The sequence below is a fragment of the Melospiza georgiana genome, chromosome 4, assembly GCF_028018845.1.
Source record: "Melospiza georgiana isolate bMelGeo1 chromosome 4, bMelGeo1.pri, whole genome shotgun sequence".
Classification (NCBI taxonomy): Eukaryota; Metazoa; Chordata; class Aves; order Passeriformes; family Passerellidae; genus Melospiza; species Melospiza georgiana.
This window is the reverse complement of record NC_080433.1, coordinates 17513147-17540418: the sequence shown is the minus strand read 5'-3', so window position 1 is coordinate 17540418 and position 27272 is coordinate 17513147. Positions and strand designations below refer to the sequence as shown.

Here is a 27272-nt window from a genome sequence, read left to right as displayed (position 1 = left end):
TTGAATTGAATTTATGCATCATGTATGAGATGTATGAATATGCAATGGGCTGTTGCTTTTAAGGGTTAATCCTCTGTTAACTTGTGTCCTCTTTCGGGCTTATTTTGCCCAGAAAGAGGCACCTGGACTGTCCATAACTCTTTGTTTTTATTGTCTTGTATTGTCCCAACCTAATTGTTTAAGTTTTTATTACTCTAATTATATTACTATTTTTATAACCATTTTATTACTATTAAACTTTTAAATTTTTAACAACAAGTGATTGGCGTTTTTTCACAAGGTATAATGGAGGTCATTTCTGGGGAGGAACAGAACTGGAGATCTGCTCCTATGAAGTGCACAGTGAAAGGAATCTTTTTCCATTTCTGTTCACATATTGAGGATTGCAATAGACACATGTGGAACAGCTATATTTATTCTGTTTGCTTTCTTGGGGATGTGTTTTGTTTTGCTGTGAGGCTCTTGGATAATCATGTGAAATTCTGTAACCTAGATGTGTAATAATAGGTTAGGTTGAGGTGTCTTAGGAAGTGGGAAACTGTGTGAGATCTAATACTCAGCTGTGTTATAAAAAGAGATAGAATGAAACCAGAGCATGACTTGTGATGCGAGATCACAACAAATAAGCTGTCTCATCTTCAAATGTCTTTCCTTTGAGTGGATTTGCTGAAAGATAAATTATGAATATGCTGGCACTGAGTTAATTTGGACTTTGTTCTTTCTTGTAAGCAACAGAGTAAAAAGGCTTCTGAAAGTTTCAAGTTTTGGATGGCATTAGAATTCTTATTCTTGTTCTGTACATATTAGTCTTTTGCAGTCTTCATGTCTTGAAACACTCAAATGTCAATGGAAAGAACAAGGATATGTGTTCTTATTTGTACATTTTTTCAACAAAGTTTCTCATTCTTGGCTGAGGAATTTCACACTGTTCGTCACAGGGATAATATTTTTTGTGATAAAAGCATAAAGATGGCTAAGAAAATTGAAACACTTCAAAATTCAGTGTATTCAGCACAGAGAGAAAGAGCTAATGCATGTAAAATTTTGGGAAGAAGGTCCTGAATTATTGGTCAGGGCTTCCTGTCACACAAACATTATCCAGTGATTTCACTCATTAGCTCTCAGCATGCTGATGGCTCCCAGAGATCATTAATACCAAAAAGTCATTTGGCATCCACCTCTCCAGCTTGCAGGACAAAGGGAAGTGTTTCTCTGACACAGCAAATAATCTTTTTAACAGATTAGCTGTTTCCTGTCAAGGCTGATCTCCTCTCCTTCCTTGAGTCTCTGGAAGGAAAAGGAAAAGGAAAAGGAAAAGGGGAAAGGAAAGGGAAAGGAAAGGGGAAAGAAAAGTAAAAAAGCATCCCAGTTGCACAGAACAAGAAGCTGCTGGTTCCCAATGAAGTGGATACCACCAGCTTATTTCTCGATGCAAATCTCTTTTCTCCTAACAGTTTTATTTTGCTATATGACCCCTGTGAAATGGAGAAAGTGAAACCTGGTTTATGTCTTAATTTAGACCAGAAGTGGGACATCTCAGCAAGAGTGTCAAACTGGAAGAGAGTCATAGAGGAAAAACAAGGATGATGAAAGGTGTGGAACAGCTTCTATGTCAAAACCAACTAAGAAAGCCAGGAGCCTTCACTCTAGGAAAAAAATGGCACAAGGTAGCAAGGACCAGAGGTCTGCATAAACATCAGCAGCCTGGAGTGGGTGAAAGAGAATCAGATTTCTTTACTCTCCCTTCCAGTAGAGAGATTTGGGAACATCTAATGAAAATAAGAGCCAGCTCAGAACAAAACAGAGGAGCCCCATACACTTTGGTGACCTTTTGAGCCCCTTGCCTAAGGATGCCAAAGACAGTAAAACTTTAATTGGTTCAGATGTTGCATGGGTTAGATTAAGAAGGAGAAATGCATTGCATGTACAAAAGCAGCCCCGTAGGGATCAGATCTAGCTGGGGCTGTTTCTGAGCTGGCAGCGTTTGGGAGCTGGGGGAGCAGCGCTGTGTGCTCACCCGCTAGCCTGCCCCACTATGGCTATTCTTAGGATTTTATCAGTGTAATGTTTCAAGGAGCACACAGAGGAAATATCAGTTGCTGAACCAAGCTGAGAGAAGCCAGCTTGCCCAGCAGAGATGTTGAAAGGCCTGTCAAGGGCTGGATGCACCAAGGGAGATGCACAGTGAAGATAGAGGAAGTGAATTAAGGAAGGAATGCATGAAGAAAGTACTAAAGAAGATATAAAGCTAAGAAGCATCAGAATACTACATTTAACATATTTCACATTTCTGGGTAAAAAGTGAGAGCCAGAAATACCTCTGCTGTGAAGTTCCATGGCCTGCACCAACAGTTACCTCAGCCCTGTTGAGGAATGTGCCAAAGCAATAAATATTTTAACAAGCAATGGTTGTGTGAAGCTTTAACTCTAAATTCCCATGGCTGACTTGCTGAACAAGAAACTCAAAGTTCTGATAAAGAAAATAGTAGTCAGACTGGTTATTGAAGTTAATTGACATGAGGACACAGGAACTGCCACACCAAATGTGACCTGATATCAATCTACTTCAGGACCTCACCTAAGACCTTCCAGCATCAGCCCTCTGGGGAAAATATAAAAATGCAGTAATAAGATCATCCCAAAAACTGTATGTTAAATTATTTTGATACTGCTGTAAGATCTGAAGTAGACGGTTCAATATTTCTTCCATGTTACTGCAAACTAGATTGCTTTATTTAACATATAATAGGGTTTTGTACCATCACACTAAATTCTTGGCTCCAATGACAACCTCTGGTGGTAAATTTCATTATCTAATTATATATAATACATAAATTCAATTTGATATGAGTTTTGTATTGGTCATCTTCCAATTTCCTTGTAAGCCTCCTTGGTTTTATGTTTGACATCAGGAGAACATTTCCAGACTTTCTTCTTCACAATATGAATTTCTTTTTAGTTTTGCATCATCATTTGCTTCAATTTTTCTTAGACAGCTGAGTCTTTTTTATTGGCATACTGACAGTAATGGACAAGTCATTTGCCATTTATTTCATTTGTGCCAGACAAGGAAACCACAAACTAGCACCTCAGCAAAGTATTTTCCTGACATCCTCTTTTGTCTAGAGAATTATTACTGAAATATATCAAGTATGTAATGTAAAATTTGTGTCTCATACATTCATACTGCTTTATGCTGCAAACACACCACTAGCAAAATACTTCTATAAACTATTTCTTATTAATGTCACCTTTTGGAATCATGCAGTACAGCAATTCTATGTGAAGTCAAATTGAATGGTGTTTCTGTATTCTCCAGAGCAACCTTGTCACAGATGTAACTGTAACATTTTCTTACACCAGGCACCATTAGAAGATGAGATAAATAAATTCCTGAAATCCCTTAACACAGTGACCCTTTGTTTGGCTGCTCTACACAGATTTCCCAGGCTGAGACATTCAAAATCTTGCTTTTTTTTTTTTTTCTTTTCCCAGAAGCAACAGAAGTCAGAGGTTTGAAATCCATATTTCAGGAATTCTGCTGAGTTGGCAAAGCAAGCTGTCCTATGTGCTTTGGCTGGCTATAAGAAATGACAGTGCTGATAGGAATTCCTGAGTGAGAGGAGCATTTACCTGTGCTGACACTCAGTCTCTGGCAAAACAAACTTTTCCTGGGGCAGGAATGCAACTTTGCTGGACAATATGAACTGAAAAACTGACAGTTCTTTATATTTTTCTTAATCTGAACACTGGAAAGTTATCTATGAAAATCCACTGGCTATTTGGGGTGCCAGACAACTTCTGGTAAATCTTGCTTGTGAAACTGGAAGCAGGTTTCAAGTTAAGGGAGGGGAGAGCAGAGGTCAAGAGCCACAAGGCAAGCACAGCAGTCAAACCTCATAAATCAGTAACAAAGCCCAAGCATTTTGGTATTTGGAAGACATTAGCTTTTCTCACAGGGTCAATAGAGATAAAAACTTAGGCTGGAGATGAAAGTAAAATCTGTATCCTTGTGGATTCCTGTACAGCAGTGCTCCCTCCTTGCTGCCACTGGGGTGGTCACTTGAAATAATAAACACAGTACTGAAACAGTTCCTTCAGTAAAAGATTTTCACCACCCCAATGGTTTGCAGTTCAGTTTTCAGGTGAGGACTCTTTATGTTAAAGGACCAAAGTTTTGGGAAGAAAAGCAATAACCTCCTGTCTGCTATCAAGTGAGTAACTTTTATTGCTAAACAAAGTGCACACTTAGCATTCAACATAAACAGAAAAGAAAAAATCTTATCCCAACCAAACCTTACCTCAACCAAAACTTGCTGATATTCAGGAGGAATTGAGCTTGCGTCTTCTACTTCCGGATCTAGTAGTTAAAGAAGACAATCTATCTCCTGTAGTCTTTTTAAGGTAAAATAGTGTGCCAAGAGGAGAATTTCTTATTCTTGTGATACACATTTCTTGTGCTTATGATTGGCACAATTTTAAGTAGGCAAGGTAACAATTGAGCATATGGGGTTTACAACATCCCACCCTGCTTGTAAGAGTAATGGCAGCAGGCACTTCATGTCTCACCTGCCATGCTTTGCTTTGCACTGCAGGTTCATCTGGAGGCATAGGGATGCATCTTTCCATGTGAAACACAACTGCAGGATGCACTTCAGCAACTAAAAGGCATTCAGTTCAAAGGACCAACTTAGTCTGAGATCAACTTCCCAAATACAGCAGAGATAAGGTGGCAGGCCTTTTTCAAATGCTGCGACCCAGGACCTCCAGCTGTGATATTTGGATTTACTTTGCAAGAAATATTCAAGTAAGACAAAAGAGGCAATGCAGGTGGTTCTCCATGCTAGGCAGTACACCGAAATAGAACTACAATAAAATCCTGTCTTCTTCCACCACAGGCTCATTAATTTAATTTCACACTGAGAGAAGGCTCCCCTGGTCAGTAGCAGTCGGAGTCTAAAACCTATTTCCCAAAGCAGGAATTTCCCCTTACCTAGAGTTTGGAAAAGTGAGTCACATATACAATGTTAAAATGTTGAAAAGAGAGCACAAACCTCCAGCGTTGTTTCCAAACACAAGCTCCCAGAATCAGAGGTACAAGTTCAGTGTCCAGTGAACCCAAGAGAAAGTTCATTTCCACGTTCATGCAAGAGTGCTGGGACTGCCTGGCTCCCAGACAGGAGTAGGAAGGGGCAGAAGATAACAGGCTTCTAGTTGCCAAAGAGAGAGTAATCCCAGCTTCTACTCCCAAGACAATCTCCATTTCTTCTGCCACGTGTTATTTTAATGTTACAAATTCATAAATCAAAGCCAGAAACCTTTAGAATCTTTAAATTAAATAAGGTAGTATTCAGTAAAATTAGTATGAAGATGCTTTGGGATCTGGAAATTCACCTTACCTTAGATTCCCAGTTAAGGATCTATTCCATAAGGAAATGCTTCTGACAGCAGTAATTTCCTTCATTCAGCAAACAAAAAAAATTCAGTTTTGGCAGTTAAAAAGTATTAATGAATTTTCTTGGTAAGATCTTGATGGTTGGAGGCTATGTCAACTCTGACTGGGGCAGGCAGCACATCCTGCTCATGACACCAGAGCATTGTGCTTTTGAGACAGAAGCACAATGGCCAGACTTTGGAGTGTGAAATCATCTCTGGAGAAGATCACAAGGGAAACTTTCTCTTTTTGTATAAATGTATATACCCCAAACAAAGGAGTGTAAATGTCTCACTAACATTCCACCATCGGCATACAGATGTTACAAATCATGTTTAAATTCATGAATATTCATTACCTAATAGCAAGCATGAGAAAGTCTGAATGGGAAGCTTAATGGGAAAAGTCTTATTATTGTTGTTTGTTATTATTATTTATACATTTATTATTATTTTTAAAGTTATTTAATTTTAAAAGTGACCAGCACCATACAACACAGACGTGGTGTTCCTCAAGGAACCAAACACAAGTACTGAGTCTGGTGAGGCTAAATATTGCCATGGCTGCCTGGTGCACAGGGCCAAGAAGGCAGGGGGTGAAATAAAATGATCACAATCATACGGATCCCTCTGCTTGTCCATTTGAGACACCACCTAAGCCTAACCAGCTCCAAATACTGTGTTTACCAAAGGCTGGTCTGCCACTTCTCTCATGTCAGGAAGTTCATGCAATGCCAAGAACAGTTCCCTGGTAATGAGGCAGGAAAGCCAAAGGAGGCAACATCTACCACTTCCTCCCCAACCTGATGGGCTCTGGCCAATTTGCAGCCACATGGAAATACCAGTGCTTATTAACCCTGCTGATTTAAAGGAAATAATTAGGACCTGTGGTGCCCAATTTCCCGTAGTTTGAGTTTTATAATTGTGTTTTCTTATTAAAGCACATTTTTAGGGTTAATGCTATTTTTTTTTCTCCATGCAGAAGGCATTGCATTGTGCTTAATGGGGAAAATGAGGTTTGGAATAGAGTACAGTACAAAAAAAAATCAGAACAATAAGTAAGTTGGATAAACAGAAAGGGAAGCATTAGTCTTTGTGGTTAATCAGTGCTTATTTCAAATACTGATTTGTTTATGGTGTGTGCAAAGAGAAGAAGATCTAGAAATGAAACGAAAATTCTTGTATGCAATTCTTTCCAATCAGGAACTACCAAGTACTACAGTAACTTTTCCTCTGTTTTGTGTTTCTGTGTTTTCTGCAACACTGTGCCCACCTGCAGAAGAATACCAAGAATAAATCAGATACAATCAAAACAGGTTTAATGTGTGCAGATGATGGAAATCAGAGGCAATTGCAACCAGGTTTGGATTGTTATAGGGCACATCCAGCTAATTACTTGATCATTTTTTGCTTTGCAGCACCACTTTAGTTCAGTGCATGAGATCACACTGATCATTTAGTATTGAGTAATACTAAGAAAGATTTGGGGCTCTGCTGAACAATTTCTTTATTTTTGCACTTTTCTATGGGGATGGTGGTACAGAAATCCATAAAGAACTCATATAACATCCTAGTCACATTCCCATTACATAAATCTGGACCAAACTGTGCAGATGTCATTTATCTTTCCTACCTAGGATAAATACACCATAGCATTAAATACACCCTTTATAAACTCAGAATACATCTTTCACCAACTTAGCAATACTTGTGAGTAACCAGCACTTCAGCAAATTAGATACCAGTGTTCCAAAACTGGTCCTCACCATCACACACAGCAAGAAATACAGCTTAAAGATTTTATCAGCAAAATGGGTAGGTGGACAAAAAAAAATTAGTCAACCAGCAATACTTATTTAATGATGCTTTTATTTTACAGGATACAAATTTCTGTTCTTTTTAGGTACTCAACATGAATTAAAGTGCTTAATTTTTACAATTCTCCACCCACCTTAGGATCAAATATACATATATTACAGAAAATATGTACAATATCTTCAACATTTTTACATTCATATATTTCTCAACCATAAAAATGACGACTTACATTTGCACAACTTACAATGGCATTTGTATTTCACCTTTTTAACATTATTCACTTTATTGCAAAACCAAAACAAATTTACAATTCTTCCAATTATTAATTTTTTAGAAAATCTTTTTGCAATTAAAATCAGAAATGCTTCCATAATGAAGGGAAATGGAACATGTATAGCCTGTAATTCTGATGTTAAACATTACAGCTGATACAGCTCCCACTAAAATTACTGTATTAATCTACCTTAACAGCTGCAGAATAGAAAATAGAATGATAGAAAAAATAATATTTCTATTGCAAACTGTTCTCTACATGCAACAAATTTGGCTTAAAAATACCAGGGCACATAGATGCAAAAATGCTTTGATATAGTTCCCTCTTTTCTGAATGTTTCCACCATAAATACTTAATGAATCTACGAGGATGAACTATAAACAGAAGTAGGCTGGTGTTCAGCAGTGGCTGAAAACATATTTTATTCAAAGAAATCTGCTTGAGGATTTTGAGAATAAAGCATGTTCTACATTCACTTGTGCTAGGAAGAGGAAAGGGTGAAATAAAATGCCATGGTTTATTCTAGGTAGAAATTTAATCACAGGGTTTCAAAGGAAGCTGATTGAAATGCCTCACTGGAATTAGCATGTTTGTGAGGGCTTGTGTGTTTGTTTTTATAGGCTGAAATAGTAAACATGCCACAATAGCAGATCAACCTCCATCTTTTTCTGGAAAGCATACTCAACACAATCATTATACATTCTATTTTGAATGCAGCACAGTGTATCTTTTTTGATTGTAAAATACTGCTTGAAAACAAGTCATCTGAATAATAGTCTCAAATATATAAATAGACATATATACATATACACACATACATATGCATATGTGTATATACACACACATATGTAATCATTAAATTAATGTTATCATCTGTTAAAGGAGAAGGAATTAGGAAACAATCTGACTAGCAGATTAAAACTCCTATCTGAGGAACATACTACAGTCCCATGGGTCAGAACCAGCTGGATAAATTCCTCACACCAACAGGGCCACAGACTAGAGCAAAAAACATTAACCCCATGTATTTAATTTCAGATTTCAAATAACAGTACACCACAGAGACTAAGAATGGATTTACATTAAGGGTAGTCAGTTCTGCCACGAAATTACTTCTCTCCAGTAATTTATTTTGGATATATATTTCCAGTTGTTTACATTCACCCCTACATCCATTACCCCCATTTGAACTTCACCTGAGCTCTGTGAGTCCAGGTGAGACCTGGTATCACATCAGCTCCCTAATGGTGGAAGTTTCATCTTCCACAAGTGTCCTTATATTATGTAAGGCAGATTGTATATAAATTTAAATCACTGAGGGTATAATAGCTCCAGCAGGCCCATGCTAGTTTATACCAGCTATATGGAGAAAGACCTTTTGTTATTGCTTAGGATTATTTCTACATGGAATGTTTATTTCTTTCCAGAAAGTCTTTCCTTCAGGGTAAGAAATAACTACCCTTTCTTAATTTTAATTAATCTTTCCTTGAAATGAAAAGCTGATGATTTTTTATGCTAGCTATGTGGTGAGGAACCCAAACAACCTGTCAAGTGTTTCCACATCTTTCCCACTTGTTTCAATATAAATATTCTTTTTCCTTCTGACTCCACTTGGAAGTCTGTGGAGCATACTTCTATAATTTCTCCTAAATTTTACTTAGGTGGTAGTGTATTTACTCTATATTTAATCAGTGCCTTGCCTTCATCCATAACTTAAAAACATGAGCAATAAAAATCTTCTTTTCTATGAAAAAGAGTTAGAATCTTTGAGGAGATTTATAAAGCACTTTGAGATGGTTTTGCATAAAAAGGTGCTACTATATATACATGCAATTAAAGTGGTTTAATATTCTTTCCAAATAGAAGAGAATGTTTTGTACTCTCAATATCTTTTTTGCACATACAAGTTACATACACTTAGAAATAAACAGAACTACTTGGCATAAAGGGATTTGAAAATACTACATAATACAGGTTTTACAGCAGTTCTTCAACCAAGCAGGAGTACCTGATACCAAAAAAGAATTTTTAGAGGGCCTGGAGGAATGGTGCAGACATGCAGATATCATGATACACTACTTTCCCATGGTAGGGGGAAAAAATAAGTAATTTCAAAAAATATATTGCTATGATCCAAAAATATGAATGATAAATTTAAGTCTTGTTCTGGTTGAACACAGATAAAACCACTAAAATAAGTTTTTATCTGCTTTATATCGCACAGAAGAGTGATCACTTTTAAAGTGAGAAACAAGCATTACTTGAACACAAGAGTTGCAAAACTTAAATAATTCAGCACAGCAATTCACATGCATTCATGCATTATGAATGAATGCTTAGTTACAGTTTATTCCTTACACACAGAGCTTTATGCTCCCAAATTTAATGCCTTTTTTCTTTTCCTTGCAGAATTTAAGAATTTATCTCAAATGGGAACAGTTTCTACCTTGTTAGAATGATGGTTTTAATTTCACTGCTTTCATCATAATTCTTAAGCCACAGCAACTACAACTTTGTATTTGTTCCTCTGCAGTCGTAATTTACAGTTTAAAGCACAGGTTTGGGATGCTGTTGTTAGGAGGGTTTGTCTGTGGAGAATGAAGGCAACAGGGTGGTTAAATTTAGAACTTCTCCATCTTCTGATGTCCTTCAATATTGGTAATATACACTTTTCCCACAAAATACACACAACCATGTATTTGAGTGCCAAGGCGTTCTGACTCAGAAGAGAACAATTCTGACCAAACAAATGGGTTTCACTAGGGTAAATAAAATATCCTGTGCTATCCTGTATAAAATTTAATGGCTGAGAACAAACATGAGGCTAACATGCAAACAAGCAACTCCCATTTCAAACTGCTTGTGCCCAGATGCTGGGCTTCATCTGAGAGATGCTGCCATTCAAGTACCTTCAACTGCTCAACACCACTATAACAATAAGGCAGCACAGAAACTGCTACTTCTAATCTCTTAACTGGAATGGGCTTAGGATGAGATTTGCAGGTGGAAACAGAATGTACTACACAGCACCAAGATGGGCAGGATGCTGAGAGAGCAGGAAGGCTCTGCAGTGACATCCAGACAGGCTGGATCAATGGGCCAAGCCAGCTCCAAGAGGTTCAACAAGGCCTAGTGCTGGGTCACGACAAGCCCTGCAGCACTACAGGCCTGGGGAAGAAAGGCTGGAAAGCTGCCTTGTGGAAAAGGACCTGGGAGTGCTGGTTTGACAGCAGCTGGACAAGAGCCAGCAGTGGGCCTAGGTAGGCAAGAAGGCCAAGAGTGTCCTGGCCTGCACCAGCAACAGTGTGGCCAGCAGGACCAGAGCAGTGATTGCGCCCTGTACCAGCAACAGAGTGGCCAGCAGGACCAGATTGTCCCCTGTACCAGCAGCAGTGTGGTCAGCAGGAACAGGACAGTGGCTGCCCCCTGTACTTGGCATGGACAAGGCTGTGCCTCAAATGCCATGTCCAGTTCTGGGACATGAGAGACAGGATAAGAAGGACATGGAAGTGCTGGAATGGGCCCAGAGAAAGGCAACAAGAGCTGGTGAAGGGTCTGGAGCACAAGTCCTGTGAGAGGTGGTTGAGGGAGCTGGGAGTGTTCAGCTTGGAGAAAAGAAGGCTCAGGAGGGACCTTATCACTCTCTGAAAGGAGATGATGGCAAGGAGGGGATTGGTTTCTTCTCCCAAGAAACAAGCAATAGCACAAGATGAAATGGCCTCAAGTTGCACCAGGGGAGTTTTAGATAGAATTTTAGAAAATATTTTGTCACCAAAACAGAGGTGAAGCAGGCTGCCTAGTGAAAGGGTTGAGTCACCATCCCTGAAGGTGTTTAAAAGGTGTGTGGATGTGGCACTTAGGGACATGGTTTAGTGGTGGACTTGGCAGTGCTGGGCAATGGTTGGCTCAGTAATCTTAGAGGGCTTTTCCAGCCTAACTGACTCTACAGTCATATCATCATATTTTCACTATATCTCAGTCCTTCCTATCTGAGAACTCCTCTAAAGCAACTTCTTCCTTTATACTCCACACCTTGACAATGGGAAACTGTTTTTATACATTGGTATGTGGAAAGACAACTCTCCATACCCCACAATTGCACTTGAGGCTCTTGTAGAAGATAGCCACTCTTGGGAGATGGCCATGAAGGAAAGATAGCCACCAAGAGTTCTGCTTGCTTACCTGAATGTTCCCCCCTCTCTTGCCAAGGCGTATGTAAGATTACATGTATTAGCTAGGGAGATCTTATATTACCTTGGCAAAAACCTGATGGTATTCACCAACATGAATCAAACCAGGCTTGAGCTGCCCATTGCTAAAGGTAAACACAGCTGCCAGTAGAAGTAACTAAAAATCCCAAAGAGAATTACAGAAGAGCTTGCACATTGGATAAAGGCAATACCAGGGTTATATCCAGAATAATCTGGACCCAGGGAGCACCCAAGGAAGAGAATTCAGAATGGACATGCACCAAGTCAGCTGGAGAGTTAGTACCATACCGTGTCCTGATCATTATTAACACTGGTGTAAAGCTGTGGAATCTAAAGGATATGGTAGATCCTGGATCTGTGCAGGTGAGAGCAAAATCCATCCCACTAACATTAACTTACATGACATTTTTATGAAGGAATGATGACACTGCATGCTCGTGTGTGCCTGACACTACAAACAGGTATGAATCCCTTGCTAAATGCAAATGAGTTGGGTTTTTTTTCCCCTATAATGTTGCAGAAAGAGTAAAGCAGGAGTAGGAGTTCAGTGGATAATTTGTTTGGCAAACTCATTATAAAAACCCAACAATTTAAATCTGTCATGTTACTAACAAAATTGAACCTGAGCTTTTCAGCTTGACATGATTTAAAACACAGATTGCAGATTTATTGAGAAGTAAGACTTCTGAATGTTCTTATGACAAGCTGATTGTAGAAGTTACATATTTTCCTTCCTTAAAGGGTTTCAAAAGGGAAAGACAGCAATGATTTTAATTGATAGTCAATCACTACCTCTGAGTTTGCCATATTTCACTCAAGTAAAAATTTTATGGAAGTCATTTGTCTCTATGTATAAAAACTCTAATAGGAATGGAAGTTCATAAGGAACTTAATATTGTAAAGCCAATGAGTCCTTGTACCCAGGAACAGGAAAGAAATAATGCTAGTTCATAAAATTTAACATTTGCAAGCTCAGATTTCATACTAAACTTTTATAAACCAGGCTCCACTTTAAAACAAGAATCCTTGAAGATTGTTGTCATAAATAAGCATTACAATACCTAATCTTCTACAAAAATTAAAAAACTGAAGTTCAAATTGTTCTTTTGCTCCAATAACCATAATAGCAAAAAGACACATTCCCAGAAGGTTACTAGTATCTGTTGCTTTTCTCAAACCACATACTGCATTTGAGCAACAAACTACTGCACTCTTAAAAGCTAACAGTGATAGGACACTGAAGAAAAGCGACTACTTGTTTAAACACAACTGGAACTCATTTGTCCATTGCATGCCACTTACATTACTGTCAATTCTTTGATGCATAAAAATGTCAAGATCATTAAGTGTCAGCTATTAAAACAAATCACTGAACAGTATTTTTCAATTTAGGACTGTGTTTAATTTCAAATAGAAAACATGCTTTTTAAAAAATAAATTATTCACTAATAAGAACCCAGTATCATGAAATCAAAGCAATAATCAAGTATTGTACATTTTTAATACTGTACATATATTATATATAGTTTTCTCATATTTTAGCTATTTATTTCTACATTGAAAATCATTAGATTGTTTCCTTGATAAATTGAAACCTTAAAAGCCAATATACCTGTGAAAGCAATTTGCATTACTTTAATTAAAAAGATACAAGTGAATACAACATATGTACAGAACTGTGGAAATCAATCTATAAACTACATACATTGAACCAAACTGTCCCTGCATATTTAAGTACAGATCTATTTTGGCAATGTGGAGGTATATCTTTTATCCTGTTGCAAGTCCTAACATGTAAGTAGGAGGCTTCAAATATTTGCATTCTTAAATGTTAACTGAAGAGCAACTGGATTTTAAAAAAATTGCATTACAACGAACAAGTAGTACAGTAAAGTTAGTAAGTATTTTTAATAGCATTCACATTTTTTTTAAAAGTCTCTGAAATGGACCTGTACATCACTTTTATTGACAGAACATAAATATAAGAAAAAGATCCCTAAAAAGACCAGAATTCTTTCCCAAACATAAAGTGCCAAGATGTGTACGGTAGTAGGAAGTTTTTCTTTTTTTTTTTTTTTCCTTGATTGAGCAAAGAAAGGTTAACACAAAGGTTAACCACAATTTCAACTAAAAATTTTTAAAAATGCCACGTGTTCCTGTGCTTCAGCATTCAGATCTTTTAGAAGATTCAGGCTGCTCTTCTAAATTCACTTGCAGTTCATTTTGACATTCTGGTGTCTCACCTTTGACAGCTAAATGGATAACTTTGAGCCACTTCTGTTTCAGTTCCTCGTTGTCTGCAGCAAAGCTGTGCACAGACTTGGACTGGGTCAGTTTGAAGCTGTGGGGGAGGTCAGCACTTTTTGGGGTGTCATCCACTGTGTAGCCCAGAAGAGGAATTGTAGCCAGAGCTTTCACATCCTAACAAGAAGAATAAGAAGTTGTTATTTTTTAAGAACAACTAATCTACCCATTACTTCTCATTTGCTGTACAGTATGGTGAAAACACTTGGATCTTTCCTCCACTCCCAGCTATTTGCTGTCTCTTCCTCAAATACCAGTGACAAAAATTACTAAAATCTTTCCCATTTTCCCTGTACATACCTGTGGAGCACCATACATGTAGAGCACAAGAGCCTCCTGTTTGGGTATGACACACCATGCCTTCTGCCAGGGCTTGGACTTCTCCATGTACTGAAGAAAGCTACATATGACACTGTTTCCAGAGACTTCTGCAGATTCAATCTAGGAGACAGCAGAAAGCATAAAAAGGAAACTAAACTTTCCTTCAATAAAGACTAAAAACAGAAAGATCAGAAAAGCAGGAAATATATCGCCATTCACATCAGCTCTTGGATAGTATCTGCAAAAAGGCTTCAGGAAATACCCAAGAAAGATCATGAAGGACTAGAGTTATGGAGACTATATATATATTAAACATGTGCAATCACAACACACATTCCCTTAGCATGTGTAACCCCTTCCTTTTTCATCAGTAACTTTGGATTATAGACTCCTATATCACTCCAATTTTCATTTTGCCACCACAGCCTGCCTTTCTCTGTATCCCAGCATCTACAAAAATGTCTGATTTCCAAAATAGCACCATGTTAGGCACTGAAGTGCCACTAACTATCCCACATGACAACTTATCTACTTTGGCAGTCAAAATATTACGACAGTATCAAGTTCAAACACATTTTTAAGAATAACATGAGCATTCAAGCACTAATCCTAGAGAAAAGATTAGATTAATTGCTTAAAACCTGTAGACAGAGTGAAATGCTACTCAAATTAAATAGTGAACTTGAGATGATAAGAAAGAACACAAAATAATTATGTGTTAAAATTTCCATTGGCCTTGGCTTTTCAGATGCCAAAAGCTGAGGACAACCTGATAACTTAAAGGCCCATTTTATACACTGATCAAAACAGTATCTTACTACTCAGACTTTGAAGGAAGAGCAAAATTCTCCCCCATTCTCCTCATTGCCATCCCCAGTTCTTTCAGTCTGGGTATATATTTTTAAAAACCAACTGGTAGCAGTGGTTTGGTGTGATGAAAGCTTAAGTGCAAGAGAAGAAAACTGAAAATTTATAAGGGAAGGTTACATTTTGTCACAGGAACTCATGTAACTGAAAGAAGCAAACAAGTTCTAAGGTTTATAATTCCCTTAATAAATGTAAAGTTGCAAGAAACAAGGCAATTTTGCAAAGGTGAGTACTGGAAACCAAAATCTGTGGAATTATATTAAATTGATCCACATACTTTTTATTTCTCAAAGAGAAAATAAACTCTGCAAGAGTACTACCGTTTTTCACCTACTGATGAACCAAAAGGATTGCAGCTATACATATACAGTATTTTGGAATGACATACCTCCAAGATGCCCTTCCTCTTCTTTTCTTCACTGTCTGTACAACCAATTATAACATGATAGCAATCTTTACAGACTTTGTTCAATTTGTTGCCATCATATTCGAGATGTGCTTTGTAATCGGAACATTTCCAGCAAACCACCTTAGAAAAGGAAATACATATAATATTTAAGTATTTATAGAAGTTTATTAAAATATAAATAAAAATTAGCGTTAAGCTATTTGTAGTATATTTTTAATTATACAGAACAAGAAAGATGTCTTTATAATACGTCAGCAATAACTTAAATGAAAATAATGATTTTCCAAATTTGTGCCACTACTTAACTAGAAGTGCTTCTTCCTATTTACTGGCTGGAAATTTTGCACTTTGCATAAAATCACATTTAGCTTTTAATTATATCTGTAGTTTCAAGTTAGTATAGAATCAGAATATAGCCCAAACCATGCTGGCAGTTTCTTTATATGCCAGTGTGAAAAGGTAAATTTACCACCTGGTTTTCTATGTAACCAGAATGAGGTTATGGGATTAAAAAAAACCTACAATTGAGATGACCTTTTAATGATAAAATTCTGATAAAATCAGAAATGGCTACATTTTTAACTTGCCAAGAAATAATAGCATATTTCAGTGTACATACATATACCTATACATATAAAATTTACAATTTTAAAATCAAATCATAAATACACAGAATAAATAAGTCAATATTCACTGATTTTTCCTGATTTTTCTTTTCAATATTTCAACTTTGATATCTCATATCAAAGTTGTTTCATTAGAACTGGTTTTCCACAGAACTTTTCTTTCACATGAAAAAAGATGCTCTGAATAAAGAAATATGAGTGAAGTTATTTCAAGAAACAAAGGTAGATAAATGGATTTGAACCATTAGCACATCTGAACAGAACTTTATTGTGGACTAAGGCTTTGCAGTGCTAATCTGGATCAGCACCTTCAGCTTGTAGCCCTAGACAATCCTTGTTAAGTATTCCAAATTAGTCACTTTTGGAGAGCCATCATTGCTAGCCCAAATTAACTCCCATGAAAAATTTGAAATTAAAGCACAAGGAGATGTGATAGAACTATAAAAGAGGGAAGTAGTTAGAGTCTAAACAAAAAGGGAAATAAAAATGGAGGGTGTGCTTTCAACATTAACAGAATTTTAAGACAAAAAGATCTGGGGGGAAAAACCCTCTATGACAACTGTAAAATTTAGAGCTTCTGAAAAAGTCTCTAGTGTTCTGCAAAGCACAAAAGCAGTGTTATTAATGCAACAAGCCCTTATACCACTTAAAAACATTAGAAAGGAATCAGACGAAACACCCTGTACAACAGATATTAAACCTGAGCTTGTGCTACCATCTGGTGGAGACAGGCAGAGCTGCTGGGTGGCAAGAAAAGGAAGCACAGCTTGTTTGCTGTTCTTTTGTTACCTTCTGAAAACTCACAACTCATACCGCCATTACCTGATGGTTGCTTTCACGCTGAATATGTTACTGTACCACCCCACAGGGAAGGCAGCAGCAAAACTCTCTCCCCACCCACACATTCCCTCCTTCCCTGATGCTTTGCACATGTGCACACTTATTGAACCCAGCTGGGAGCAGCTCCAAGTTAACCTAAGGGAAAACTGCAGGGTTTTATGTTCTTTTGGCGGAGCCAGCCAGTGCTGCCTGAAATAATGCTGGGTTATGCCATCTTAATATGGTCTTGAAATTATTCATATTAGTAGAGGTCTCTCAAAACTAACAATATACTGAAATTTTGCAGGATTATGCCATCTTAATATAGTCTTGAAACTCTTCATATTAGTAGAGTTCTCTCAAAATTAACAATATACTTTGTGCAGGGCTTTGGGACATGATACACAAGCATATGTGTTTCTAATGACTAGAGCAGGCAGAGGCTCCTTGGTGGTGTGCAGAGCTGCTTCTTCCAGCTTCAAGTGCAGCAGCAAACTCCACAGCACTGGCCAGGCTGCCCAGGGAAGCTGTGGATGGATGCCCCATCCCTGGAGGGGTTCAAGGCCAGGCTGAATGTGACTCCGAGCAGCCTGGTCTGCTGGAAGGTCCCTGCCCACAGCACTGGTGTTGGCACTTGTCACTGTGATTGTTAATGAAAAATCCCTTTGCCAGGATTTCTTCTGCCAAAATGAGAAGCCTCAGCTTCTCCACGTTTTGCTCCTTTGGAATGGGATTTGGAGAATTGTTTACCCAGCATGTGAATTGTTTTTAATTAATGGCCAATCACAGCCAGCTTTGTCAGGACTCTGCTCAGTCAGGAGTTTTTATTATTCATTCTTGTCTAGCTTTCTAATGTCTCCTTTCTCTTTCTTTAGTATAGTTTTAGTATGTAATTTTCTTTTAATGTAATATAATATCATCATATAATAAATCAGCCTTCTGAGAAGGAGTCAATTCTCATCTCTCATAATTCTCTGACTTGGAGCCAATTCTCATCTCTCACCTCATCCTGGGGACCCCCACAACACCGCAACAATTGGGTGACCACAGGGGCTGGGTGATGTTCAAAGTCCCTTCCAACCCAAGCCATTCTAAGCTTCTATGATGCCAAGGAGCCATGAGAAGCCAGGCAGGTGCCTGGAGAGCCTGGCAGCAATGCTGAGCAGCTGCAGCAGGGGGCTGGCACTCACATGTCCGCAGGCTCGGCAGTGGTGCCTCCTCCTCGTCAGCGCGTTGAAGGGCTCCTTGCACTTCATGCACATGGTGACCTCGTTGTCCCGGATCCACCGCGGCGCCCTCTTCCCAAGCTCAGCATTCTAAAGGAGGGCCAGGAGGAGGAGAAAAGACTTTTAAAAGCTAGGAAAAAACTGCACAGTACTTGAAATGAGGAAAATAGTTATTCTCATCTGTAGCAGGCCCAGAGCCTGTAAGACTTCCCTGGCAGTCAGAAGCCCAAGATAGGAAATGCCAAGTCATGGTGACTGGACTAGAAGCCCCTCTCTTCCACCTTTGGACCCCTTGCTTATCTCTCTGTAAGACTACAGATCACTTTCCTTTAACCCTTACTATAGGACAATTTCCAAAGCCCCTGAAAGAGGTTTTGGAAATCTATATAAAGAGCTGCTTTTGCCCAGCTCAGGCAGAAAAGCTGTCACTGGGAACCTTCACAGAAGACTCAATAAAGACACCCCTGTGGAACCTCACACAGCCTTTCTCCTCTCTCTCCCTGCATCTGCCTGCCTAGGCACCTAGCAAGCTGAAGGGCTGAAATCACAATGAGCTGATAACCATGAAAGAGCTGATATCACTTAAGCTTGCTAAGGTTGCCGAGCAGGTCAGAGCTATCCGGACCCCACTGCAGCCTGCTGGGGACACCCCGAACCCCAGAAAAAGCCTCATTACTCTGGAAAGGAAATTACAAAACATAGCTCAAGATGCTTTTTGAAATCTATAAAAGAAATAACAAAGAACCCAGTGAAAAATCATGATGCATCGCTGAGAGGGTGCTCTGTTACGTGTTTCAAGAAAGATAGAGGCTTGTTTACAAGATTTGGCATTTTGAAGAAAAACAATTACCAAAAAGATGACTGCTTTGTTGATTACTCTGCTTTAGGAATGATGAGCTTGAAAACAAAGTTTCTGCCAAACTTTTTCCACTTATTGAAGAACACAATGGGTATTAAGAAGGGTACAAAGGAATAAGAGCAGCTTACAGAGACTTCAACAGGCATGTCTTCATATTCTTTAGCAATAGCATTTCTGAAAGTTTCATTCCTCTGCTGAAAAGCTTCAATAGTACTCTGAAGTGCCTAAGGAAAGAGTGGAGAGATTCCTCAGACATGGTAAAATTTAAAACAGACTCTGCATTCTGACCAGTTATTGATCAGCAGAAAGAAGGTAGAGACAGAAAACACAAATATTACTTTTCCGATTGCTTCAGTGACAAAATGTTTAGCAAATAAAGAATGTAGATGAATTTACCTTTATCCATTCTTCTTTATCCTGTTCAGAACTAAAAGAAATATTTGACACATTAGTTTCAGACTAGTTTAGGAAACACAATTCCACTATCAACAATTTCTTGCAAAAGCCACGTAATGCTTCAGTAATTCTCAAGAATTTAAACTATACTAATTGTTCACTGTCCAACTTAAAAAAAAAAAAAAACGAAACAAAAACAAAAAACAAAAGAAAAACCCAAACACACCAAACCAGAAGACAAGTTAGAAACATGAGAATTAACACTTCAGTGTATCTGCTCTCCAAGAGTTGCCTCCTCCTTGGATAATGTGTTGGGGAAAACTCCCTGCTGCACCATGTAATACCAGTCATACAAAAATTAATTTTTCTATGGATTGCTCTGAAGGATGCAAAAGAGAACCTTTACAACATCTCAATTAAAACAGTTCCCCACCTGTTGTTTTGCAGTATTAGCAGAACTTTTAAGCTGGCAGAATCTTAAACTACTTTGCCCTTCACACCTACCATCTGCACATGAGGAAGAAGAAACCTCTCCAAGCAGTCAAAATCATTCTTCCTACCTGCTTACAGTAAAAACAAAAAGCTGGGCTATTAACCATAGTACCTGACCAGCAGCCTTCCAAAGAAATAATCTACCAGCTGTTTAAAACAGTAATTGAAAATGTACTCCAATAATACTTTGAAAAATAAATATAATCCTCCTACTAAAGAATATGCCAAGAGTAAATTAAAAATTATTACAATGTCAAATAAAAGTTCATGAATTAAGGACATTAAGGCATAGCATACATTCACTACTCATACATTGATAAAGATTTTTCTAACATAATTGAATAAGAGCTTTGTGGCATCTATTCCTTCAGAGTTTTATACAGACTTAATGTATTCTAACAATGACCACAAAGCAAAAGATAAAAATCTGTGCTTCCCTCACCTAAAATAAACTAATGCAATAAAATTTCTCCTATGGGTAATGTAGGAAAGCTAACAAAATAAACTTACTTTGCTGTATCAATTTTCTTCTAATTAAAGCATGCTTCAGAAATGGTATAGCAAGATGCCACCTTTCACCATTGAAATAGGTGTATGGCATAACAATATACAAAATATTTAGCAAGATATCAGACAGTAATTTACAGCAGATATGACTGATAGCCAAAAACCTGTCCCAGAAATCTTGCAGATCTTAGTGGAAAGGGGTTTTTTTTGTGTCATTTTTCGAAGTATACATCTAATTTGAAATTGAATGAATGTGTAGGTAAATACCTATATGCTGTTATCTTTGCACATTCTCTGCTGTAACTCTCATTAAACATTACATGTTTCTCATAAAGGAAAGTAGCTTGAAAGTTAATTGGCTAGCAGGCTATGCTTTGTCCCCAGATACATGGTGCAAACACAGAACTATACCAGCCATGGACATTTTCCTGTTTATTTAATCCTTGCCTCCCTGCAATGAAACCCTGACTGCTAAGAATAGGATTTTTAAGCAGGCCCCAAAGGAGAGAAGGAGCATCTCACTCTATTTGAGTCTAGACAGGGGCAATTTAGCCTAGGCAGTGCAAAAATGTGAGGGGAAGGTAACTCAGCAAAAGGAGGATACAAGGACTAATAAATTGGAGAGCAGAATAAGTGCCAGTGAGAAGAGTGCACCTGGAGGGAAAGGACCCAAGAACTAAGAGGAGAGCTTGCCTTCCAGGAGGAGGTTGATACTTGGACTGGAAGAATACAAGTAGATAGGAAATGAGGCTGAGGAACAGAGGAAAGCAGATCATCAGCTACTTCTGCAGAAAACTCTGTTCTGTGGAGGTAAACCCACTGGGAGGGAGAGCTCTGTCTGTTGGACCTGCCCTGAGGTGAACAGACTCGTTGGTACCAAGGCAGCTCAGACCCAGAGGTACCAGTGATTATCACACCCTGTGTCCTAAAACACCTCAGTCAGACAGGCTGCCCTGGCACTGCCCTCGGATTCCCAGCCAGCCCATTCACAGCTATCCTGGGCATTTCTGCAAGGTTAGCCAATGTGCTATGCATCCCAGATGCATCTTCTGCTCAGGGAGATTCCTGGATTGAAAATTCATGATTTTTTGGCAGCCTAGGCTATTTCCAAAACACCAACATTAAGATGAAGTCCGCTGCCTCGTTCTTCAAATCTGTTAATCCACTCTTCTCTGTGTATATATTTGATCTCAAGGAACTGGCTAAAAAGACTGCTTACCTGGCCTGCAACTCCAATGTCCTCTCTTTCCCAGACACTTGGAAAGTGTGTGGATATTCTTCATTATGGGTTTCTATAATCTTCATGCCATCTATGCCAACTCTGGTTCGAACCGAGAACTTGGATCCTACCAGGCTGAATTTGGGGACGCAGTAGAGCAACATATTGTTAAACTGGGGGGAGAAATAAACACGTGGTTTTGCACTAAGAAAAACACAGATAAAGCCACAGTTTGTCCACTGAGAGCTGGACAGTATCACAAAGCTAGACTTGGTGGGTGAGAAAGCAGGTTCTTTCCTGATCAGCTGGCACATAAGATGACCAAAGCTCTAATGCAAGACTTTCTCTTTCTTATTTCTTTAGGAACAGGATTCAGTGAATGTAAAAAGAATTGTTCTGCTTATGCAGCAGTCTTCATAGTATTTATTATCAAATCATACTCAGACCAGATATTCTATGCCAGTGTAAAGCTTTTCTAACCAAATCTGTTCTCATGTCCCAATTCTACAAAACCTACTGTAAACTGTAGAATAAGGACTTTTTCCTTCAGTGTATACATTTATATTTATCCTGTACAAAAATAATTTTGTTTTGTACAAGTCGTAACTTATGTTATTCAAAGACATTATCTGTCTTTTCTCCAAGACAAAAGAACATTTCTTAAAGTTTTTATTCCCTGAAACCCTCCATATCACAAGGGGAAAATATAGTACAGAGAGCAGGGCAAAGATATATTCCTTTACTAAAGTAGAACTTTAAATAATGTTAAAATGTCTAAAGCCACAGCCTAGAAGTACAGTTATTAAATCAGATATAAAGTGTTTAATTTTCTCACTTTTTTCCCCTCTCTCATTTTTCTCAAAATTAATTATTGAAATGAAAAATTCACTTCAGTTGAAAACTCACTTCAGCTGAATCCTATTTCATAGAAATCCTGACTACACTATTGCCTAGTCTGTATCACAGACACAGAGCACATTTGAGCTTGTCACCTCTCTTATGAAGAGAACATTATTTAAGAACATTATTAAGCTGTGTAGCCCCAGCTGAAGTCTTTCTATTCTATAATTTCATATTTTGTTTGAAGCACAGATAAGGAGGAGCTGTGCCTCAACATCCTTTATTAACCAGAAGAAGGGCCATGCCAGGGACCCCTGAGCAAAAATATAGCAGCAATTTTCAATGCACGGGAAGCAACAAATTCCACCAAACCTTCCAAGGGAGTTGTAAAGGGAGCATGGCTGTACTTTTCAAACTCCAGCTGAGAGGATGATCTGCCACGATATAAAACTCCCACAGAACCACGAGACTTACTTACTGGGACCCCAACACCCAATCCATCAGGGCAGAGATCCTAAGCTTTTACATTTCAGTTTAATGAGGGTTTCAAAGTTCTCGGCAGCAGCAGCAGCCCCCACACTCACCAGGAAAAGGTAGCGCTCCTGGGCAGACGTGTTGCGAGCAGCCAGCTTAAGGATCTGCCCTTCTTTGATCAGCTCATTTGAAGGGTTCACAATGTCTTCCTCCTCTCCCAGCATCTCATAGATCTCCAACAACTTCTTTAGATTCTCCTTTATGGTGAAAATACAGTTATAAAAGTTATTAATTGAAAGCACAGGTCTTGATGCAGTTTAAATTAAATGATGGGAGCTGGCGTAAATCTGGAGACTGTTAAGCTTTGGAAAACAAATTTATACCCAGCATGTGTGGTCTGACTGATTAATTTAGTAGATAAAGCTAGAAGTACTTTTAGAAATGTTATATCCTTGGTAATTTTTAAAATGCAGTCTTTATACAGTCTGCATTACTTCTTGCCCAAAACATCTCACATTTCAATTAAGATCCTATCATCCCAGCCCAATCAGGCAGAGAAACAGTAACTGCTCTCTACAAACATTGTCCTGCACTGACAGAAACAGATGAAACATGGTTAAGAGTCCAGTGCAGTATCAGTGATTTGAGCCAGGAGAACTAAGTATGTCCCATTTTCCACTTGAGAGAATTTGATCCAATGACAGATTTTGTCTGTCATTTCCAGGAGCAGTATAAATACATTAAGTAGGAACAATCACTTTGACCCAGGAAACCAATTCTTGCCATTTTTAGGAAGATTTGCAATTCACTCTCCTAGCTTGGCCATATATTGAAATATAATATACTGAAAAGTGATCAGGAAAACAAGGATCATTTACCATCTTTCTTATTGCACTATTTGAGTGACTTGCTGCAGTGGATATAATTTCCAGGGATTCTAGACAGAAGAAAAAGAAAATAAGTCAAACCAAAAAGCTTTACTTTTACTTATTTATGTACTGCACAGGGGGGGAAAGGGGGGGCACTGTGGTAATTCTACAAAAATATTTCTTGTTTTTATGTAAATTTCAAAGTACAATAAATTTCTTCAGTTAGCAAAAAAAAGAAAACAAGGTAAAGTGGAAGGCATAAAAAAGGTACCAAATAGAAACAATAATATGGAAAAGAAGAAGAGAATTATTGCAGTTTACTGTAGCACTTCAGTACTTAGAATCACATTTTTCTGTGACAAGAACAGTCATGGTTCTGTCCCTCCTTTTCTCAAAGTAGTTCAGAAAGTCAAACAATATTTTTTCAGTCGAAACAGCTCATCTTATAATTGTTCACTGCAATTGTACTAAAAATGAAATATTTAAAAGAATTATCTGGCAAGTGAATTTGAACACTCCATGCAAATACCTTGAACTGTTCTCACGTAAATACAGAGAGGACGAAATTTAAAAGTGGGCTGTGCTTTTTCCCTGCAGAAGCTTAAAAATACAATGAGCCTAACTTCACTTTTTTACAAGCAGCAGTCAAACATTCCAAATGTGCATAAAGCAAACCAAAATGCCAACAAAAATAAATTAAAAAGCCACCACAAGCCCTGATCATCTGCAAAGCAAACAAATAAAAACCTGTGCACTATTCCAAAACCAAAGTAAAACTTCTGTTCTCCAGGAGAGTACTAAAGGCTTTATGACTTTAAAATTAACTTCAAACAGATTTTTTTTTTCAAGGAATGCTATGATTCCACTGAAGAAATTCTATCATTCTTTCCATGGGTAATTCTTCACTTGCTCTTTCCTGAAAATATCTTTAATTTACAGTATCCTCTTACTAATATCTTAATATAGCTCCTTTAATGGCCTGAAGATATTTACTTTCAGCATCTTTCCAGTCTAGGGAATCCTGAGGCAATTTCCTTAGGTAGTCCTTTAGAAGCATCTCGTAGCGTGGAATGCGTTGGACTGGTTCTAGCATGTGATGTTGCAATGTCAAATTTCCACACACTTTTTCCTTCTAAAAAATTGTAAACATATTTCAATGAAGCAGGCAAAAATGTCATTACAATACCATAAAATAAAAGTAATGGTTGATGAAACATAAACAATGTATTTTGAGACATGCATGATAGATCTTCTGAAAGAATACAGAACTAGTTTACCAAACCAGATAATCAGAAAATCTTCACAAAAAATAATTGTAAAAACTTTTCTAAGTATTTGACAGTCTTACCAAAAAGTCTTACCAAAAAAATCTTTTAAACTCCAGTGTATTTTAAAATAGGTTTGTGATAACACACATGAGAAATACTTCTAAATTAATAAGAACAGTTCATGACCACATATATAAACAATCACTCTAATGGGCTACAAAGATATGTTTTACCTATGTGAGAGAAAGCTTTCTTTGAGGTTCATTTACAATATCAACTCCCTCATATCTTAAGATGAATATTCGTTTCCATAATCTTAAATGCAATTAGATTATAAAAACAAAAATTACATTAAAACCTACATTGTTTTCTTCCCTGCCTTACAACCAAAAGACCCCACAGAGCAGTAAAATTTAAGTAGAAATATTCTATTCTATTTCTAAGTGCTCACACTGCAGGACACACACGGCCAATTCCCAGAGACACCCCCAGGGAGCACCAGAGGGTGTGAAATGAGCCTTTGGGAAAGACTGGCATCCCTGTGCCCAGCGTTACTGGGAGAAAACACAATATTATTGCACGCAGTGCAGGGATCTAGGGATGCACTGCCTTTTCACTTCATCCTAAAGTGGTATTTACTTTGGTATTTACAAAAAAATGCACTATTTTTATGATCTTCAGCTATTTCAACCTTTACAAATTGCTCCTCTATTTTGCAGGAGAAAAATCTGGATTTTTGTGGGTGGGTTGTGCACATATGCAGGAAGGAGTAGGGAAAAACAGAGTGTGAAGTGGATAAAAACAACTACCTTAATTCTAAGGGATTTGGTATTTAATTTCCTCTTTAATCCTTTTTTCATCCACAAACCTATGTATTTTTATATATCACTTGATGATCTCCATTGTTCTCCCCATTACCTGAATGTCTTGGATAATGAATTTGAACTGAGGTGACCGCTCAGTCCACGTTTTCACCAGTTCCATCGCGTTGTCGAAATTCTTCACGTACTCGCCGTACATCTTGAGGAAAGGAGCCAGCTTCTGCAGAATGTCTCCAATCCTAGGGGTGGTGGTCCTGCAAAGCAAGAGGGTGGAATCTCAGAGCAAAATGGAAAGAAAAAAAGTCACTCAAGGTTATAAAAGGTCTCAAGCACTTAACAGAGAACCCTTCTGTTTGGGATTGCCTCATATGGATTTCCAAAATGAGCAGTAAATCTGAATTCACAGGGAAAGAGTGTTTGTATTCCCCTTTAATAATGTAAAGCACCACAGGTCATGCGGAGGACTCAAATAAGAAAATCTAAAAAGTGTTTGTATCCCCCTCTAATGATGTATAAGCACCATAGGTCATGTAGAGGACTCAAATAAGAAAATCTAGAAAGTGATGGTATCCTCCTTTAATGATGTATAAGCAGCACAGGTCATGTAGAGGACCCAAATTAGAAAATCTAGAAAGAGTGTTTGTATCCCCTTTGATGATGTATAAGTACCACAGGTCACATAGAGGGCTAAAATAAGTAAAGCTAGAAATTGAAGGCATGAAAGATTTTATTTACAAAATATGGCCTAATTTACTTTATCTGCAGTTCCTTAAAATTACATTATCTTCTTTTGACCATAATTTAATCCTTAAAATATCTAACCTGTGTCTTGGTTTGAGGGCTAAACCCATTCTGTACAGCTTCCACGCGGTGCCTTGTATAAACATAACATTCTATAAATATATAGATATTAACATCTGGGTTTTAATTACTAATTATCTAAGGGAACATATGAAGGAAAGATAATCCCTTGGATTTCAGTCTTTTGTGAGAACTTTCCCACGTTTTTCCCAACTCCTGATGGCGCCTTCCAATAAACCAGAATAGTAAAGTAGCAGATGGAGAGGCTGCACTCCCAGGGCACACAAAAAATGTGGAGCAGCACAGAGGTCCCTCCAAGAACTACAACAGGAAGCACATTTCATGTCTCTTTTCCAGGGACAGACTCAGAAACTCAGTATCTTAGTAAGGATTTCTAAAAGTCTGAAATCAATGTCCT

General features: G+C 38.0%; 1 protein-coding gene across 2 annotated transcripts in view; it reads right to left on the bottom strand.

Moving 5' to 3' along the window:
* Positions 1-7284: 7284 nt before the first annotated feature.
* Positions 7285-27272, bottom strand: part of FGD4 (FYVE, RhoGEF and PH domain containing 4) — a 57205-nt gene continuing 37217 nt past the window's right edge. For both annotated transcript variants that reach the window (XM_058022495.1, XM_058022496.1), the window contains exons 7-17: positions 26151-26307; positions 24958-25096; positions 23974-24032; positions 23206-23352; positions 21782-21954; positions 19564-19594; positions 19296-19391; positions 18273-18398; positions 15617-15757; positions 14341-14481; positions 7285-14157 (exon numbers count right to left, since the gene is read on the bottom strand). In XM_058022495.1, the coding sequence (XP_057878478.1) occupies positions 13900-14157; positions 14341-14481; positions 15617-15757; positions 18273-18398; positions 19296-19391; positions 19564-19594; positions 21782-21954; positions 23206-23352; positions 23974-24032; positions 24958-25096; positions 26151-26307 (1468 nt within the window). In that variant the 3' untranslated portion in view covers positions 7285-13899. The remainder of the gene's footprint in view (positions 14158-14340; positions 14482-15616; positions 15758-18272; positions 18399-19295; positions 19392-19563; positions 19595-21781; positions 21955-23205; positions 23353-23973; positions 24033-24957; positions 25097-26150; positions 26308-27272) is intronic.